At 40.9% G+C, this 18,106-nt stretch overlaps 1 protein-coding gene across 3 annotated transcripts in view; it reads right to left on the bottom strand.

Annotated features, from left to right (window-relative positions):
* Positions 1 to 18,106, bottom strand: part of atxn7 (ataxin 7) — a 28,548-nt gene that overhangs the window by 378 nt on the left and 10,064 nt on the right. For 2 of the 3 annotated variants that reach the window (XM_008409533.3, XM_008409534.3), the window contains 8 exons: positions 10,953 to 11,057; positions 6,788 to 7,070; positions 5,157 to 5,491; positions 4,749 to 4,831; positions 2,986 to 3,266; positions 2,710 to 2,899; positions 2,496 to 2,617; positions 356 to 1,520 (listed from right to left, as the gene is read on the bottom strand). In XM_008409533.3, the coding sequence (XP_008407755.2) occupies positions 356 to 1,520; positions 2,496 to 2,617; positions 2,710 to 2,899; positions 2,986 to 3,266; positions 4,749 to 4,831; positions 5,157 to 5,491; positions 6,788 to 7,070; positions 10,953 to 11,057 (2,564 nt within the window). The remainder of the gene's footprint in view (positions 1 to 355; positions 1,521 to 2,495; positions 2,618 to 2,709; positions 2,900 to 2,985; positions 3,267 to 4,748; positions 4,832 to 5,156; positions 5,492 to 6,787; positions 7,071 to 10,952; positions 11,058 to 18,106) is intronic. The other variant, XM_008409536.3, reaches the window with a different exon arrangement.

The raw sequence follows: 18,106 nt of genomic DNA, 5'->3' as shown, positions 1-18,106 counted from the left end.
TATTGGAGTTTTCTTTAGAGGACCAAAGCGCTATGCTTATTTGCAAAGAAGACAAAAACAAAAAAAACATGAACCGTCTGCAACTTTTGGTGGGTAGAGTAACCAAAAATTGTACTCAGGCATTTGTATTTTTAAATGTCCTCCAGTTCCAGTGTCAAACGTTCGTTAAAAATTTGTTCAATGATTTTTGTGTGTATTTTGCATTATTACACCATTATCATTACTCTGGTTGAAAACGGTCTCATAACGGCAATATTATTATTTATCGCAATGATTTCTTGGACAACTAATCGCCCAGTTTCATTTATCGTGGCAAGCCGAGTGGCACAGAGACGTTTACGTCTGGGACACTGACCTGATGTAAATGAGAGTTGTTGGGCAGACCCGGCGTCCCTGGAATGCTCCGGCTGTGCTTCCCGTGGATGTTGTTAAGAGCGGGGGACTTGGTCATTTTGGGCCGGCCCGGTCCGGTTCCTCCTGCTGCTCCGTCCCTACCCAGACCTCCGCCTCCGCTGTTGACACCACCAGAGGCGGAGGAGCTTTTCCGCTTCTTGGCCTCCAGGCGACCGTCTGCCGAGTGATGGCTGAAGTTGGCGTGGTGGTCGGACGACGAGGCGGGCTGGTGGTGGACGAACGGCCCCAGAGAGAGCGTCGAGTCGCTGCTGTTCATCACCACGCTCATGCGCTTTATGGACTCGGCGGGGCTGCCCGAGGGCGGGCCCCGCGCCGGCGGCCCCGACGAGCCGCCCGCCGAAGGCTCCGCCTTGAGGCTGAGCGAGTTGGTCCGCACGCTGGGGCCGCAGTTCAGCCCCACGCTGTGAACGCCGCTGTGGGAGGAGGACAGCAAAGACGAAGCTCCCAACGAGCCGTGGTGGTAGGTGCTCCCTGAGCTGCCCACGTTTGCACAGTTCTTCTTGAACGACGAAGAGGAGGAGGACGACGAAGGGACACCGGCGTATGAAGAAGAGGATTCAGAAGAGCAATGGGATGAGGAAAGGAGAGAACTGTTCTTCCTCTTCTTTCCCGAGCTGAAGCTAGTGCTGCTACTGTTGTTCGGTCCGGCGCTACCCCCGCTGGTGGAGTTCGGTACGACGGGCATGGAGGAGCCAGAGGAGAGCTCCTTGGGCTTGAAGGATGAGGAAGATGATTTGGTAGCGGCGCTGGTGCCGCTGCTGCTGGATGAACGCGACTTCAGCGCCCGGCCGGAGGCTAGCGAAGCAGCTGAAGAAGACGAGGATGAGGACAAGTGGGCTGAAGGCATCTGCGGCAACGAAGACACTTGTCTGGCCTGCGTGGTGCCATAGGCCGGGTGCTCAGGCCCGCCCTGGAGGGAGCTGTGAGCGTTTAAGGTGGTCCCGTAGGAGAGCGATGACTTGCTCTCGACAGATTGGCTGTAGGGGCTTTGGGGCAAGGTCGCCGGGGGGCTCAGGAAGCCTGACGAGGGAGTGCTACCGTGGGAATTTGTGCTTGTCCTGTGGAGGGATGTGAGAGAGGAGTTCTCCAAGGCCAGGGGGATTTTCCTGCACAGCAAGAAACACTAGAATTATTACTTTCTTTTTTAATACAAACTAAAACCTCCAGTTTTTAGTCAAGTGAAGCTGAAGGCTGCAAGGCGTCTTTTTGCTGTCTCAATGCGCTTTGGGAAAGGACTCATCCGATAAAATTTCAATAAAACAACGAAGCTAAACGTTTGTAACGTGTCAAAATGTGGACAAGACGAACGCTTTTTAAAGATATTTTCTTTCTACATTTAAGATAAAATACTTCAATTGCATATTTACATATTTCACATATTTCATATTTCACATATTTCAGTGTAAGATTTTATACTTTAGCAGACTCAAAAGTTCTAGATACTCTGCCTTTCTTATAAAATTCTGGTCATTTATGTACAAAGTATCATAAATAATGAAACCCCAAAATGTTCACATTTGGTTTAGGTGTGATAAAAAGCAAATTAACTGCTTTTAAATCAGTACAATAATAAAAAAAAAAGAACAAGACTTAGGTCTTGTATTTTCATACATTTAAGGTAGATTGTTTAAAGTTTCATACATTTTTTAAACAACATTCAAAGATCTGACAAAGTGAATTTAAAGTTGTAGAGAGCAAAAAGGTAGTGAAGCAGAACACTTATGTATTTTTTTTAAACTGGGTGTGTATTCAATTGGTAAGTGAACACCGTAAATACTGATAGCCAATGAGTTAAAATCAACATCTGGTTTAGCAAATGAAACTGCATTTATTATTTACAGTGTAAAATAATAAATGCAGTTATTTTACACTGTGAAAATAACAGCATTTGCTAAGAATTATTTGATGGATTTTTTTCTCATTTTTTTGCTTTAGAAAAAGTCCAACATTTTTCCATATTTTTTCACTCATCAGGAGCTGAAAAATTATTTTAAAAAAACAAAAAAACAAATCACACACTTTTCTAGACTATTGCATTCAATATGTGGTGCTGAAACCAAACTAAAACTAGAGATTCTCACTTCCACATCTGAGAGTTAACGTGCTTTTCCATCATGGTGGTCAGGGCGCATCGCACTCTGTCCCACCGCCTATCAAAGGAGTAAAAGCCTCTCCCCATCAGTCGACTTCCAAAGGTACAGTACTGGGAAGAGAGGTGGGGTTTGGGTGAGAAACAAAAACAGCCACTCTCTGTTTAAAAAAAAAGAAAAAAAAAAGTGTGCTAACAGGACTTACAGCTGCCGGTCGTGGGTGGTAACCTGAATAGAGAAAGTCCAGTTTGTCCGTGCCATCTTCCCGCTCCTCGTTCTCTCCCTCGTCGCTCGAGGGTCTGGATAAAACGTCTGGGGTGGGCTGGGGATGGTGCAGGGACTCGTGGACTGCCGAAGGATCCCCAGAGGAACCTCCAGTGTGACTGTTGTTCAGTCTGATTAACAGAAACATGCTAACCGTGTCAGAAAACCACACAAACGGGACACAGACGTGTTTGAACAAACGCGGCGCAGTGCTTACCGTGGAAGACCAGGACTGTGAAATTTGGGCTTTCCGAGTGACAAAGGCTTTGTGGTATCAGGGGCTGGTCCGTTGCCATGAGAAACCGGGTGGGTGTCATGGCTAGGGGCGAGCTGAGGAGAGGGGTGTGGGTCCCTGAGAGGGGCAGTTTGCTGGGAATGGGTTTGGTGCAGTTCTCGTTCCCTGTCCCGCTCTCTCGTTCTGTTCTTGTGTTCTGCCAGCAATATGTCGAAGCGCTTCCGTCGTCCAGGCACGGCCCTCCGATGGCCTAAGGAATGTGTCTGCGGGGCGTTAAACAGGTAATAATGCAACTTTTTTCCTCACCACACTTTTTCCTTCCACATTTTAATCAAAGTTCTTTTGTTCTTTTGATTAAAATGCTTTAGATGAAGCACTCTGAACAGTTTTGAAGCCAGTCTTTTGTCATATCCGCAACAGAATTTTGGGTTTTTGTTAGCTGTGCGCCTACACTTATAAACCCAGAGGATACATCACCCTGTGGTTCATAAATGTGTAATATTAGTTTCACCTTCAGAATTACTGTCATAAAGTAACTTTTTGGGGAACACTCAAATTAATTAAGGCTCCCATATTGGGTGCTGTTCAGCAGTTCTTAGATCCAAGATAAATTTCTTTGCCTCGTAATCAGAGTCCGTTCATCATCACATGGTGTTAAGTTCTGTATTCTGTATTAAGAAACAGGTTTTGACAAATTTCAGAAATACAGACCCCTTTTCAAAACACATCAGTGCACGTTTAAGGCGCCTATCTCCAAGCTGCATTAAAGGCCACTTCAGAACACAAGTGACATTAAGCAGTGCAATTTTACAGCTAAAAATAATGACATTTAATCAAGTCTTTGAATATATTAATAGTTATTTCTGCTCTCATGGTCCCATTAATGGAAAGCATCAGTAAGCGAAACTATCCAGCCTCTACTTTTGTAAAATGACATAAATGCCATGCAGTTTGTGGTAACTGGAGCTGCAACTAATGATTATTTTAGTTATTGATTAATCGATTGTTCTGATGATTAATCAGATAAAAATTGGCACATTCTGCAGATTTTTTTCTGCAATATTTGAAATGTATTAAAAGATGCAAATAATTAAATTGATCAGTTTTTTTTTTTTTTTTACAGAATTTGAATCAGGTGAAGCTTAAACTGTGCTACTTGAGGAGTTCTGGGTAGAACATATCTACAGACAAAGTTGTTTATCGTAAATGCTTTTTTGTACATCTTTGGCTTATTTACTGCTCTGAGTGTTGCTCCTTCAGCAATTGTTTTTTTTTTAGTCTTTGCACTCCAAGTAACGACTAAATGATTACCAAGCTAGTTGACAATTATTTAAATAATCCATTAGTCGCGATTAATCCGATTGATCATTTCAGCTATAGTCGTCATCATGATAAATTACAATTCTGATTACAGTAAAAAAAATAACACACGCAAAAAAAAAACCCAACAATAATAGTAAACAACTAGTTTTTAACCATCAGAAATGGCGGAAATGTTTTCTTGAAAGAGGCTGAAGACATTAAACTGTCAGTTGTGTTGAAGGTGAAAAACTTTACTCAGATTCACTGTAGACAGAAAAATTAGAATTTCTGCCAAAAGAAATTCTAATTTTTGAGATTAATCTCAGAATTGTATTTTATTTTTTTTTTAAATCGTAGAAATTCGAGTTTGAAGTCAAATTTCCACGAGCAGATGTTGAAGATGCTCTGTCAACATTTGCTGAGGCAAAAGCAGTGTGGGTTACCTTGCATGTTAGTGATCTTGTGCAGGGTTTCCGACCTGTAGCATCCATAACGCCACAGTGAACATCAGGGTTGAATTCACGCTCTGCAAGCACAAAAAGTCAGGGTAAAAAAACAAAACAAAACACAAACACTTTAGCTCGTTCGCTACCAACATGTACTGTGCGTCTGCATTTGAAACGTTAATCAGATGAAATCTGTTTCTTGTTAGAGGTGGTAACTCTAAGATGAACAAATTAGGGAGCTGATGTAATATGTGAAAATTAAAAACCGCTGCAAGAAAGAAACACGAATATCTAGAAGAGTTAGATGATTAAAGAACAACAAAAGACAGCAATCGTGATGGTATTAAATAAAAATAATCTGGGAAAAAAAAAAAAAAAGGCGTCTTTGTTCCCCTTCCGACTGACCTGAGACCTTCTTGTTAACGTGGCGTTTGCTACTGGTGCTGCTGTCTTGCTTCTTGTCTGCGGTGAGGCCCTTGCCGTTGGGAATGGGACCAGAAACCAGCAATGGAGGCTTTGGTATGGGGGGACAGTTAAGGCCTGGTTTAAGGGCTGATGATGATGATGACGGCAATGATGAGGACGACGACGTGGGAGTCGTGATGGCGGCAGTGCTCACAGTGGTGTTAGAAGAGGGCGTAGAGGAGGAGCAGGAAGTGGCGGCGGGGGCGGAGGGAGCCTGCAGCGGCTTCGCTGACGATTCCACCTTCAGGTGCATCTTCTCCACCTTCACAGCTGGGCTGGAAGAGAAGGTTACAGATACGAAATGTGAGAATCGAGAAAGCTGGGGCCGATTTTATGGATCTGAAGATAAAAGTTTTTGAAATATCTGGATTTTCCTTCTTTTCCCCACCAGTGCACTCCTTGTGTTTTCATATTTTGGAGTGATTTCTGGCAGCCGTCTTGTTTGACAAGCATGTTTTCCAGCTTTTGACTTTAAATTCATGTCAACTTCAGGATACAATTCGTTTATTATTATTTTTAATTACGAGAACAAAGTCGTAGGTTTAGGAATTTTATGAGAACTCGACCACAACAAATAAAAAATTTAAATGAGAAATGTTTACATTCTGATGTCGGTTTTACAGGCAAGGACATATTTCATCTTTTACCACATCAGCATCTAATTATAATCAGCAACGACTGAGTCGAAGAAAGAATCACACAGTCTGAGCTGGTTATGTCAGATCTAGAAGCTTTTTTAACCCCCTTTTTTTTAAGATGTTATTCTGGTAAAATTCCATCATTATTCTGTTAATGTTCTGACTTTATTCTAATAATTAAACACTAGTCCTCCATTGCACAACTCTCAGAAGCTATGACTGAAACAAAAGCCACTATTTGAAAATGTTTTCTGTCATTTGCAACTTCTTTTTTAGAAAAGGAAGCAACAAAAGACAGCAATCGTGATGGTATTAAATAAAAATAATCTGGAAAAAAAAAAAGGTGTCTTTGTTCCCCTTCCGACTGACCTGAGACCTTCTTGTTAACGTGGCGTTTGCTACTGGTGCTGCTGTCTTACTGATAATTTGAAACATTTATTAAAATCGGATCATGTGGATGTGCTGTGGTGGCGCAGGGGTTAAGCACAGTCCACATATGGAGGCTCGACGTGGCTGTCGCAGGTTCGATTCCCGGCCTGGCGACCTTTGCCGCATGTCTTCCCCTTCTCTCATTACCCACCTTCCTCTTAACTATCAAATAAAGGCCACTAGAGCCAATAAAACCTTTTTAAAAAAATAAATACAATTTAAAAAAATCGGATCATGTGTGGAAAAAAGAAATAAATAAATCTGAAATTTTATTTTTGAGCCAAACTGCCCAGACCTAGAAGTAAGAATCACTGATGCAGACGGAAAAAAACCGAGCGAGATGTGAAACCGTGAAAGGGCCTGTTTGGACAAACCCGACCACTGATCAAAACCAACAAAAAGTATGATACCTACGTACAAGAAGTTTATGTTGAACAATAAAGAATTTGCAACTCCCAGAAAAGTTGGAGCCAAACGTCCAAACTAAAAAGGATTAAAACTTACATTTTGTCAGACGGGCCCGTCCTGCACGTGGAGTGGGGAGGTCTTCGCTGAATGGTTTGCAACTTGTCTTTGGCTGATTTCGGAAATTTTGGATTGGAGGAGGATGACGACGAAGACGACGACGACACGCTGGAGAGGGCGCTGGACGTTCGGCCGGGGATCCCTCCGCTTGGAACTCCGGCCACGGAGCCCGAGCTCAGTCCGCTGCCGGCACTTCGGTTTCTGCCTGGCACCGGGAAGGGCGACGTGGAGACCGGCTTGCTGGTGGAACTGTGCCTTCTCTCTGCAAAAACGGCACAAAACAGACCGAAATCAACAAAACGAAATTCAAAGGTGGGTAAAGGACCTAAAGATTGTACTCAAGAGTAGCAGTACTCCAACATATTTTTACTCGAGTTAAAGGTAACTGTCCAATAATTTACTCGAGTAAGAGCAAAAAAGTATTTGCTCAAAAGTCTACTCAAGTCGTGTGTGTGATCAAATTATCAGTAATACTTGAAAATGACATCATCAGATGGACCAAAATGTAAAATTAAGAGGAATTTCTGGTATTTCAAGGACGGAAATGACAATAATTCATATAAATAATAAATAATAACAAAATTTTTCCAAATCAGTTTCTTAAAAAAAAAACTTATGAAACTAACAAAAACTGCAGGTGTGTGTCTGTGTCTGGTGAATCTTTGGTTAAAATGGTTTGTCCTTCATACTAGATCACAATGAGGCATGAACAGGCGAACAGCGACATGGATGTTTGTCTTTAAAGCATTGAACAGGATTTCCCCCCTAACAACAAGAAAAGGGAGCATTTGTGATTCATGCCTCCACAGCCTGAAATAGAAGCAGCCAATAGGTCAAGAGCTTTATTTCCAGACTGAGCATCACTCAACGGCTGCCGTGCAGACTGATAAAAGGCTGCACGGGAGAAGGAAAGGTTAGGGCGAGTCTTTGTTGTGGAGGGGGGAGAAAAAGGGACAAAAATAGAAGAATGAAATATCACACATCAGATCCAAAATGAACTCTGATCGGTTGAGGAGTTTCCAGAATGAAAGCCACGGTCGTGTGTCAGAGCTGGTCCAGAATCCCAGGAGGCGACCACAGAAACGTTGGGTCTCGTAACGGGACTCTCAGCTGCTTATGTTAGAAATAAAGCAAATCAGGCATCTGAAGACAAATTCAGCCTTTACTCTGACATAGTTCTCGTTGATGTCCTTGGCTCGAAAGAAAGAAGCTTAGTCTGAATTTTTATCACTACTATGATAAGGCATGGAAGCTGCAATAAGCACAAACTGCAAGGAAGGAAAAGTGCATGGAGAAAGAAGACAAGAAAGGAATCAAAAACAAGAAGTGAGGGGTTGACATTCATCATATTGTTTATCAAGAACAATCTATTATAAGAATGTAAATTTATTGTGGTGATTAATTTCACTGGTGGTAAATAAGAAAACAAAACTGATCGGAATGTTATTTTTGCTATTTTCTCCACACCGTTTGTTCCACAAGAGCATCAATAAATATCAGTGAATTTGACAAAAATTAAATGCAGTTACACACTATTTTTTTAAGTAAGTGGAGAAGTGAAGGTCAGATAATTTGAGTTTATTAATACTGTGCCATGCAGTCACATATTACTAATAAACAGCTTTTTTTTTTTTAAATAATCGAATGCCACACTTCCATACTGGTTATAACCTTAAAGCAACACCTAAAATGTCCTAAAAATATTCTGAATAAGTCAATAAAGCATTTCAAATGCATTCATCCAAGAAAAAAGAAAGAAAAAACCCCAAAAAACATATTTGTGGAAGTCTACCAGACCAGGTCTGTACCTGTTCAACAGATTCATAAAAGAGCAGGAAAGTGAACAGGCGCTCGCAGAGTCCCGTCCTGTAGTCAGCGCCCCTCCCCCCTCGTCCCCTCACATCCCCCTGCTGGGATCAGCCGCAGAAGCTCAAACACCTTCCAGAAGACAGATGGGCTCAAAGAAGCACATTCACATCATATTGAGACGATCTGGATGGTACCGAGATCAGTGCTTCTGCCCCGGTGTTGACTCCGCATGGGGTCTTCCCATAACAACATCAGAGGGAAGAACATGGAGTAAAAGCCCAGCAAGAGACCTGCTAATCTGTATGGCCGCGTACGGCTGCAGAGCTGCACTTTAATTTGATGCTTTTGTTACAGAGTTGAAACAAAAAAAATAAAAAAATTCAAACTGAAGCGTATCTGCTACTAACTTGATACAAAAAGTGAACCAAGAGAAGAAAAAAAGGAAAAACAAAAAAGAAAAATATAAAAAAAATGTAATCCTGCAATTTTAATGAGTCCTGAGATTCAGCACTCCAAATATGAGGATTTACTTATATTTACTGCAAAGGGCGTATCCTCGGCTCCTGGAAACCTACAGTAAGTCGATTTAAAGCTGCTGCTAGCATGTTTGGAAAAAGAAAAAACAATTTACAGACAATATGGTCGTTTAACTCATCATTGCACAACTGAAACAAACAGCACAAAACATGTTAAAATCACCGTAAATGACTCATTATGGATGCTTGCAATTGATGAATCAGATTTTGAGTCTACAACAGTCTGGCAGTCACCTGCTGGGATGCCGCCAGTGCGGCTTTAATTTCATTTACTGCCAGGAGACTAACCTTCAGGCTCCTCACACCCCCCGTCTCAAATTAGCAATCACCCTGACAGGACTGACAACCAATCTACACGTTGAAGCAGATCAGAAATAATATATCCCACACTGGTGGTCATGTTTAACGACGTAGGAGGAGCCAAGTGAACGTTGTTAGCATAACTGTAGAGGGAGATCCTTGCAGGAGCACTGCGCTGTTCTGCCTCCCCCTGGTGGCTGACCTTGACAAGAGTTACAGCTGTCACATTTTAGAGAGGACAAAAGGCTGGGAGAAGAATCTACTGACAAATACCAGCACTAAAATGGTACTTTATCAAGTATTGATTAAAAAAAATAAAAAATGCAAGGCAGCTCTGATTGAGACTGAACTTGGGTCCTGGAACATCTCCAATGATGTGATTTGCATTGATTTTAAAAATGTTTGTCTGGCCCCCATCTCATCTGATGTCCTTCCTCTTTTAAAAATAATTTAAAGTACATATGTGGAGATTCTTTTAAAAATTAACTAGCTCTTATTTAACTTTTTATTGACCAGGAATAGTTTATGTAAATGATTTTTTGTCCTTTTAGAGTAATTTACTAATTTTACTTTTTGTTTTTGTCTAAAATGTGAAGCACTTTAGTCAACTTATCCAATTAAATGTGTTATATATGTAAAATTGACATCAACAGTGACATTGGATGTGGGAGTTTTTTGTTAAATTAGCTTTAAACAGGTGTAATGCATGGCTTCACCTTATGTATTTGAGACAGAAGTTGCCCCAGCTACTCTTAAATCATTTGTTTGGCAGCATTTCAGGTTTCTGGTAGGAATGAGAAATGGCAACGGAATGATAGACAAGATCAATATGTAAGAACAACTGATGGCTGGACGTCACACACAATCACTGCAACAGCAACTAGGAAATGGTAAATGTTGTACTGCAGACCATGTACAGTTGAAGCGCTTTCCTAAAGTCTGAAGAGAAACAAAGAAATCTGAAAAAGAAAAACATCAGATTTTTGACTTTGTGGCAAAGCAGTTGATTAAAAGTATTTTTTGCAACATAAACTTGATATTTTAACCTTCAAGATAACAGTTGTGTGCTTAAATGTCATTTTGTTAATCATATCATAGGATTTCTTTTAATCTGCATACTGCCAAATGATTTTAAAACGTGCTCAATATTATTTAACTTCAACAAGTACCCATCCAATGTCGAGACAGCTGTTTATTCACTTTTTAACAGTTTGTAAATGGGTCTTTTATCAATGCATTCTACCACAACTGACCTTTTGAGGACATTTATGACACTGATATTGCCCAAAATGATGATGAATCTGACAGTCCTGCTTTACCTGGTAACTACAGGTAAAGCAGTAACATAAATACATCTGTTAAACATCCTCAGAAAGAGCAAAACAAGCCGCATGACTCAGAATCTGCACGTCCATCGGCAGCGTTCCCAAGACCTTGACTTAAGTTTTGTAAACCCAGCCTCACAATGTCCTGACAATCAGCCTTCGAGTGATGCTTACCGTAGTGTGCTTGGAAGGCTTGTGGCTTGACCACATGACCGCAGTGGCTGCACATCACCAGGTAGAAGTCGTCCTGTGCGGGACACTGACCAAATATGGGCATGTCTGTAAACGGTGGACAGAGAGCATTAGTTAAGGAGGGGAAAACAAGTTCAACCTGCATTCATCACATTCATTTAGCTCTGAAACAGTCATTTGTTGTAATAACTTCGTGGTGGCTCCAAACAGGTTCATCTCAGCATAAAGGAACTCCCTTTTTTTATGTGCATGAATGAAAAGATCACAAACTATTAGTAATTAAGTTTTAAAAGCTAATTTACAGCAGGGATGCATAAGACACAACACAATATATTACAGAGTTACAGACTACTTTGTGTCAAACTGCCAAGTAAAATCTTCACAAGGGACTTTGCTCTTACATGGGAGGGAGCTGCAAACACGGATCAGCACTAGGTTTCTGTTCACCAAGGAGAGCAATGACAAGACGTAGAAATAAGAGAAATGCTGATAAGAATCAAAAATAGGTTACTCAAACCTGCAAACTGAATAAAGTTTTACCCATGGTGCTAACTGGACCGCCTTAGAGACACAAAGAAACGTGGTGGCAACAGAAAGCTGGATTCTTTTAATGTTTTGTACAAAAGCTGATCGTTACTCCCAACGAGTCAAAAACATTTCCCAAAAGCTGTTCGACAGAAATATGTGGGATCAAATAAATGTGGCTGCAACATCAGACCACAAACTCTGAGGGGAGGGACAGAAGGGGGCGCAGAAGAACGACTCACTGCTATACTTGCTAGGATAATCATCAATGAAAAATCTGATAGCTTTTATTTATAGACATGAACCTTTACTGCAGCACACTCGGCTTAGTTTTAATGAAAAACAATAATTAACAACAATGGGAGAAAAAAGAACATGATACGTTGTCTTGGCTTTGTATTCATACCAATTAAACTTTCCCCCCATTTTGTCAAGTTACAAACAAACTTCAAAGCATTTTATTTAGATAAATTCACAAAGACATAGGGGAGTATATTTTTCAAGGTTTCCAACATATTTAACAACAAAAAAGTAACTAAACTGGAAAACCAAAGGCATCACAAAGACTAACGAACGCAGCACACAGAGAAGACGGAGTTTAACATCTTTCAGTCAATATGGAAAATGCTGACAGAGAAACGCCACATGAGCATGAAATCAGCATTTGCATTGAGAAACAAAGTGGTGGCAGAAGCCTGGTGAGGGAAGTCTTTATCCAGCTGGGACAGGGACGCTGGTCGGAGTTGTTGAAAATATACATGCAGTAAAATACAGCTGAAGTTTTAGAAATGGCCCAAAGTCCAGACCATCCAATTTGAATTTAAACTAAACTTGCAGCTGTCATTGAAGAAAGGTAGTGTGAGTGTGTTTGCTCGTTTAAGTAGCCCATTTAGGGATCATTTGTGGTATATTCACAAATTGTGAAGGTCTGCAATAGGGCCAAAGTCTGGTCCTAATGCAGAGGACCCCCCTTTTTTAAGAGTTACAGGTTGCATGTAGAGGTTTGATGTGGTTTAAGTTTTGGTTAAAGTTAGGGTAAGTGATTGAGTTTGCCATAAATGCAGGTACAAAAATAAACAAAAGTCAATAAAGTAATAATATGGACAGAAATACAAACTTGTATTTGGTGGTCTGAAAGTCATTACGAACTACCCTCACAAAACATCCAAATAAACCACACTGAAGTTTGTTGTTGTAAAGCAACCAAAAGTAAAAAAGAAAAGGTTTGGTGTTTATGAATACTTTTACATGACGGTGTGCGTGCGTGCAGCCTCTCCGCCCACCAACTCCACCTCACACCTTACATGCCCCTCTCCTGCAAATCGGGAACAGAGTTTCTGTGTTGAAAATCTACAGCCAGAATCAGAAACCACCTCATTTAGGAGGCTAATTAGGAGATTGCCTGGGGTGCTGGGATGAGATGAGCAGAGGAGAGAGGATACAAGAGAAGCCAAGTGGAGCCCCTTTCTCCCCAAGAGCTACTTGGCGATGGTTGTCAAGGGTTCTCCAAACATTACTGGCTGATTCTGGAAGGGAGGAGGGCCATTAAGCAAAGACCGTATAAAAGCATCTACCTGCTGGGCTCCCTCTCAGAGAGGTCAGCGGCAGTGTTTGGATGAATTGACAAGCCTGCAGCTTCTTAATATGTCAATTGGTTGGTCAAGTGTCTCCTTCAGTAGCCGTGGCATGGAAAGGCTTACTTTAGAAAGTCTGGTGTGTGTCATGACATAAAGAGGGGACAGTCTTCTGAGGGATATGAAAGCCATGTATTTTATCTAAGAATAAATTAGTCATTTCTGAAGCCATGTTTGACGAAACATAAGATTTTTGATTTTTTACTTCAAATATTCAAAGCCTGAGCTTACCGATTAAATGTTTCAGAGAGAGCCCCTCCTCGGCTTTGAGGCACAATGGAGAGGTCTTTTATTTTATTTATTTTATTTGACAACATCCCACCTTTAAGATACCTCACTGTATCAGCGATCCACATGCACCACAGAAAAACTAAAACAAAGTGACACGATTCCAAAGCTAGTCCAGAGGAATCGCGCTCTGAACCGGCACAGTGAAAAAGGCGGAATGGGTTTCGCAGAAAAATGGCTGATGATCATGAAGGACTTAGTTTTAGCTACTGATGAGGTGAAAGGTTCATCAATCGATTCAGAACCGCAAGTGCCTAAAGATTTCCACCCGTTAAACCCGGTTATTAAATAACTAGTTTATTAACTGTATCTTGAACAAATGAAATGCCACCATGCTGAACTAGGCCTCTAAATCAGTAAAGTAACACAGACCTGATAAAACCAAACTCAAAGATTTCTGAATGATTGTTCGTTTATCTGTGGGCTTTCTGTCAGTAAATCAGAGAAAAGGATGCTAACTAAATATAAATCAAAAGAGCTATTTATTTGTACAGAAATACTCATTTTTTTTATCTTAAACATTAGAATAAAAAAAACAGTCTAGAAATATCTGTTTAGTTGACTTTTCTCCTTAAGGTCCCAATATTTTATACTCTTAAGACAATCTTAGGGTGTGCAACTAAGCCTTCGCTTTATCAGGAAAACATTTATTAGTGAATCTGCTGTTGGATTTTCCAATAAAATGACTTGTGAGTAAGGCATCACATAAAGTATGGGGTATCAATGCAGTGAAAGTCTAACAAGCCTTAAGCCATTATTTGTATATCTGGGACTGGAAAATATTGAATTCATCATCCTTTGTAACTGTGATATTGTGCACATGGTAACAACGGTGATTCAACATACTTTTAGCTCTAGGAGGAACCTTACAATGTGGTCTTCGTTTATTAGGGATGACTGCGGCTCAGAGGGTAAGCGGTCGTCTTGCAATGATTGTAGGTTCAATTCCAGCTTCCTCCTGTAACACGTCACTCAACTTACCTACAGATCTGTGTAGGTAGGTTATAAATGTGTGTAAGTGTTGTGGCTCTGGTGTAAAGAGCTTTGAGTGGTCAAAATGACTGTAAAAGTGCCTATACAAGTTCAGTTATTTACCATTTATAGACCATTTGAAGATGGTGGGGCAAAAGGCCAGAAGAACATGGAACATAGCAAAGCTCAGAACCAAACAAAGAGCTGAGAACCAGGCCGAGGCCTTGGCAACACAAGAACGAAGAGGAGAAATCGAGCCTGCGAGTCTTGGAGGAAAGCAGTGTGAGTCTAGTTAATTTCAGCATCCTCAGCCATGGCAGTGATGGATGAGCTAGGTGTGATCGTAGCGGCTCTAACAGCCTCTGAGCGCCACACATGCTGGCTCAGTCTGACCCGTGGCTGACAGTGGCGCTGCGTTTCCCAGCTTTGCTAACTGTGACAGAGCTACTGTAAAATTCATAAAAAACCCATAACAGCCTGCCGAATTCATAAATCATTAATTGGCCTTTATTTCTACGATGTGTGTGTTCTGGTAATGATCTGCGTGGAAACACAGCTATACCACAGGAGGAATCTAACAGTGACTCATAACGGAGAGGTGAAGTCATCCGCTTCTGGTACCCCTACATCACACACACTCACACACACACACATGCAGACAGACAGTTTGTATGAAGGCAAACTTCTGGCATGATCAGCATGTGTTGATCAGGCTCTATGACACAGACAACAGTCACCGACAGACGCTGCTACATAACAAAGAACGTGTTCCAAGCTGGCTGCAAGTCGGCTAATCTAGCAGCCCTAGCAGAAATTTTAAAACGACCACTCTGCCTGTCAGTCTTCATCTGACCAGGGGAGGAATTAAACTGATATGCTGTCAAATGACATGTCCTCACAGAGATCCAAAGAAATCCCTCTAAAGACTAGTCACTACTTAAAATGGATGCGGAGAGACTATTAGAGCTTAAAGAGCCGTCTCTTTGAAGACACGAACACATGTGGCAATAAAGCTGCGCTCCTGTCACTTGGAGCTTCCAGGAATAGTGTATTGGTCTTAGGATATGTACACAACACACCATGTTGACCAATGAGAATTTAATATTAGATAGAGCTCCAAACAGAAGGCCTGGCTGTAATCCTCAACTTTCTGAAACTCGTGAAAAGTAAAGAAAGATTAGACTGGGATTGGAGCTGCGCAGTAACAGCAAAACACTGGACAGAATGTTGATAATATGACACAATAAATACACAGACAACTGTAAATGTTGTTCACAGCAAAAAGAAGAAAGATTGAGAATAGAAAGGGAAGCTAATGGAAAAAAATAAACTAACTAGAGCCTCACAATATATTGAATCGCTATGGCAATATCAAGATTGCAAAGGACTGTTTGGATGTAACGTTTGGAAGGATTTATGTCAAAGAGTTATACGTTCATTCATTACTATCCACAACATATCTGGCTAGTTAAATGACTCTTAACTCTCCGTGAACATCCACACCAGGTTCATTTCTTTAGTCAGTGAGGTACTAAAGTTCACAGAGAAACACGGGGTCATTGTGTTATGCTAAAGAATAAAAAGTGCTAATTGTAATCTATTCCACTATTAACACTTTGCAGCATCAGTATTGCAATATTTTCCTAAAAGCCACTCACCTAATTTCAATTACATTTTATAGATCCTGTTTTGGCTATGTAAAAACTAACAATTCTCAGTGACAAGCCAAACGTCTTAACATACCCCTACAGCATCCAACGCTGTAAAGAGGATATTATTGCCATACAGCACATAATTACTTAAGAGAAATGCTCTAATTAGACTTTTAGATTTTGATGCAGACTTCTGGTTTTATTAGAGGTCTGATTTGTCGATTAGAGGTCAGAAAACTGCTATATTTTAATCACTAGTCATTTAGCTGTGCATCACTACCTCATATTTACAACAATTATTTGCATAATTGATAAAACGATCAAGATAAAATGCCTGATATACTGCGCAACCCTAATTTGGACAAGATGTAATAAAAAAAGATGTTGGTTATTTACTTTTGAGTCATTTTTATTGGCTATAAAAATGGAGAAAATCTCATATTCAGAGCTGATACACAGATATTATAGGACAACACAGACCGTCCAAAAACAACAGAGTTCAACAAAAGCCACTTCCTATGGAAAACCTGGCAGAGATCTTACAGAAGTGGGTTTTTCCAGAGAGAGCAGTGTCTATTGTATTCGGCACAGAGAAGGGCAGAACTGTGCAGGTGTTCAAGACTTGGCAAACTTTGCCGCTGGTCACAAAAAGGAGCAAAGTAGGGAGAGCTCCAAAGCTCTGCTTGAATGGAGTCTATATCAGCAAAAAGCACTTGCGTCATGTTTTCAGACTTAGAGGACAAGAAAGATCAATCTGCAGCTTACATCTTTGACATACAAAGGGCTTAGGGTTGCTGAGGGACTGCACCTGTAGGCAAGAACTCTACACAGCTCACTTCTGGTCTATGCAGGTTAGACTTAAAATTCCTGCTCCTGGGACATCCATACCTTATGATCACACTGCTTTCACATTGACTTGACACTTGGGAGCAAGGCTGTTTCTGCAAGTGTTTAGGTTATAGAACCTCTGAAGCTGCTTGAGGAAGACAGTTCAGCATTAAATATGCAGACTGGTTATGGCTCAAATAGTCACTCAGATCATACAAGTCAATCTAATGCTTACGTCACTTCAAAACAAGCAGCTAAAATCGTAAAAACAAAGGAGCTTGGTTTAAAAATCATTGGCATTGACATAAGCACTAGACACTGAATGTGCGCTGGGCATTTCTTCAATATTCAATAACATCTTGCCCTGTTCCACAGTGCAGTCCTCTTTGTGGCCGTCGAAATCACGTCAACGCTTGTTGTACAGTTGTTGTTTGTCATCCTCATGTTATCTGCATCGGACTCTGCTGAACGTCCTAATCTGATGCGTGAAAGCTTACCACTTCACATCATGACCATCTCCGTTTTGTGGCTACCTACTTATGCCGGATCAGTTGAAATTTCTGTAACAACTCTGATCCGGGTGGACTCTTCTAGGTGATCAGATGTGCAGAACATTTATAGATCTCAGACTGAAAGCAGGACCTGACGGGGAGCTTGAGCAATTGGCTATCAACGATCACTGGACAAACTGCAATGTGTATCTGTGATTTGGTCTCTGAGGGTGTCCCTAATTTATGTGCAAAACTATCATTTCAACTAACTGTACAACCACTAAAGTTGCTTTTGTAAAACATTTTGGTTTTCTAAACTCACATAATTTTACTCGACCAGATAGACACAACTAAAGCCAGGTTCATGGTGTGTGAATATTGGATGCCCAAATCTTTCCTTCTGAGGGAACGCCAAGAAACTCTCTAGTCTTGAGCTTGATTTGGTGTGCGACGCAGTGTGATGAGGTTCTTTGAATAACCTTAAACTCAAACTCGGGTATCTATTGTAACAAAACGGATTCTTTAATCAAGTTAGCAATTTGGCCATCTTGTCACCCACTACATCCTGATCAAGCTTTCTACCTAATCTGTCCCATTAGCCTGGAATAGGACAGATTATAAAAAATAGCATTTTGTATTGATGCTCATTCAAAATCTTGGCCTGAAATCAGGACATAGATCAGTATACGAGACGTTACAAATATATAAATTATAAACCGACGCCAAGCAGCTCAGACAGGCAAATG

The sequence above is a fragment of the Poecilia reticulata genome, chromosome 5, assembly GCF_904066995.2.
Source record: "Poecilia reticulata chromosome 5, P_reticulata-male-v2, whole genome shotgun sequence".
In the NCBI taxonomy this organism is placed as follows: domain Eukaryota; kingdom Metazoa; phylum Chordata; class Actinopteri; order Cyprinodontiformes; family Poeciliidae; genus Poecilia; species Poecilia reticulata.
This window is presented reverse-complemented; position numbering and strand designations above follow the sequence as displayed.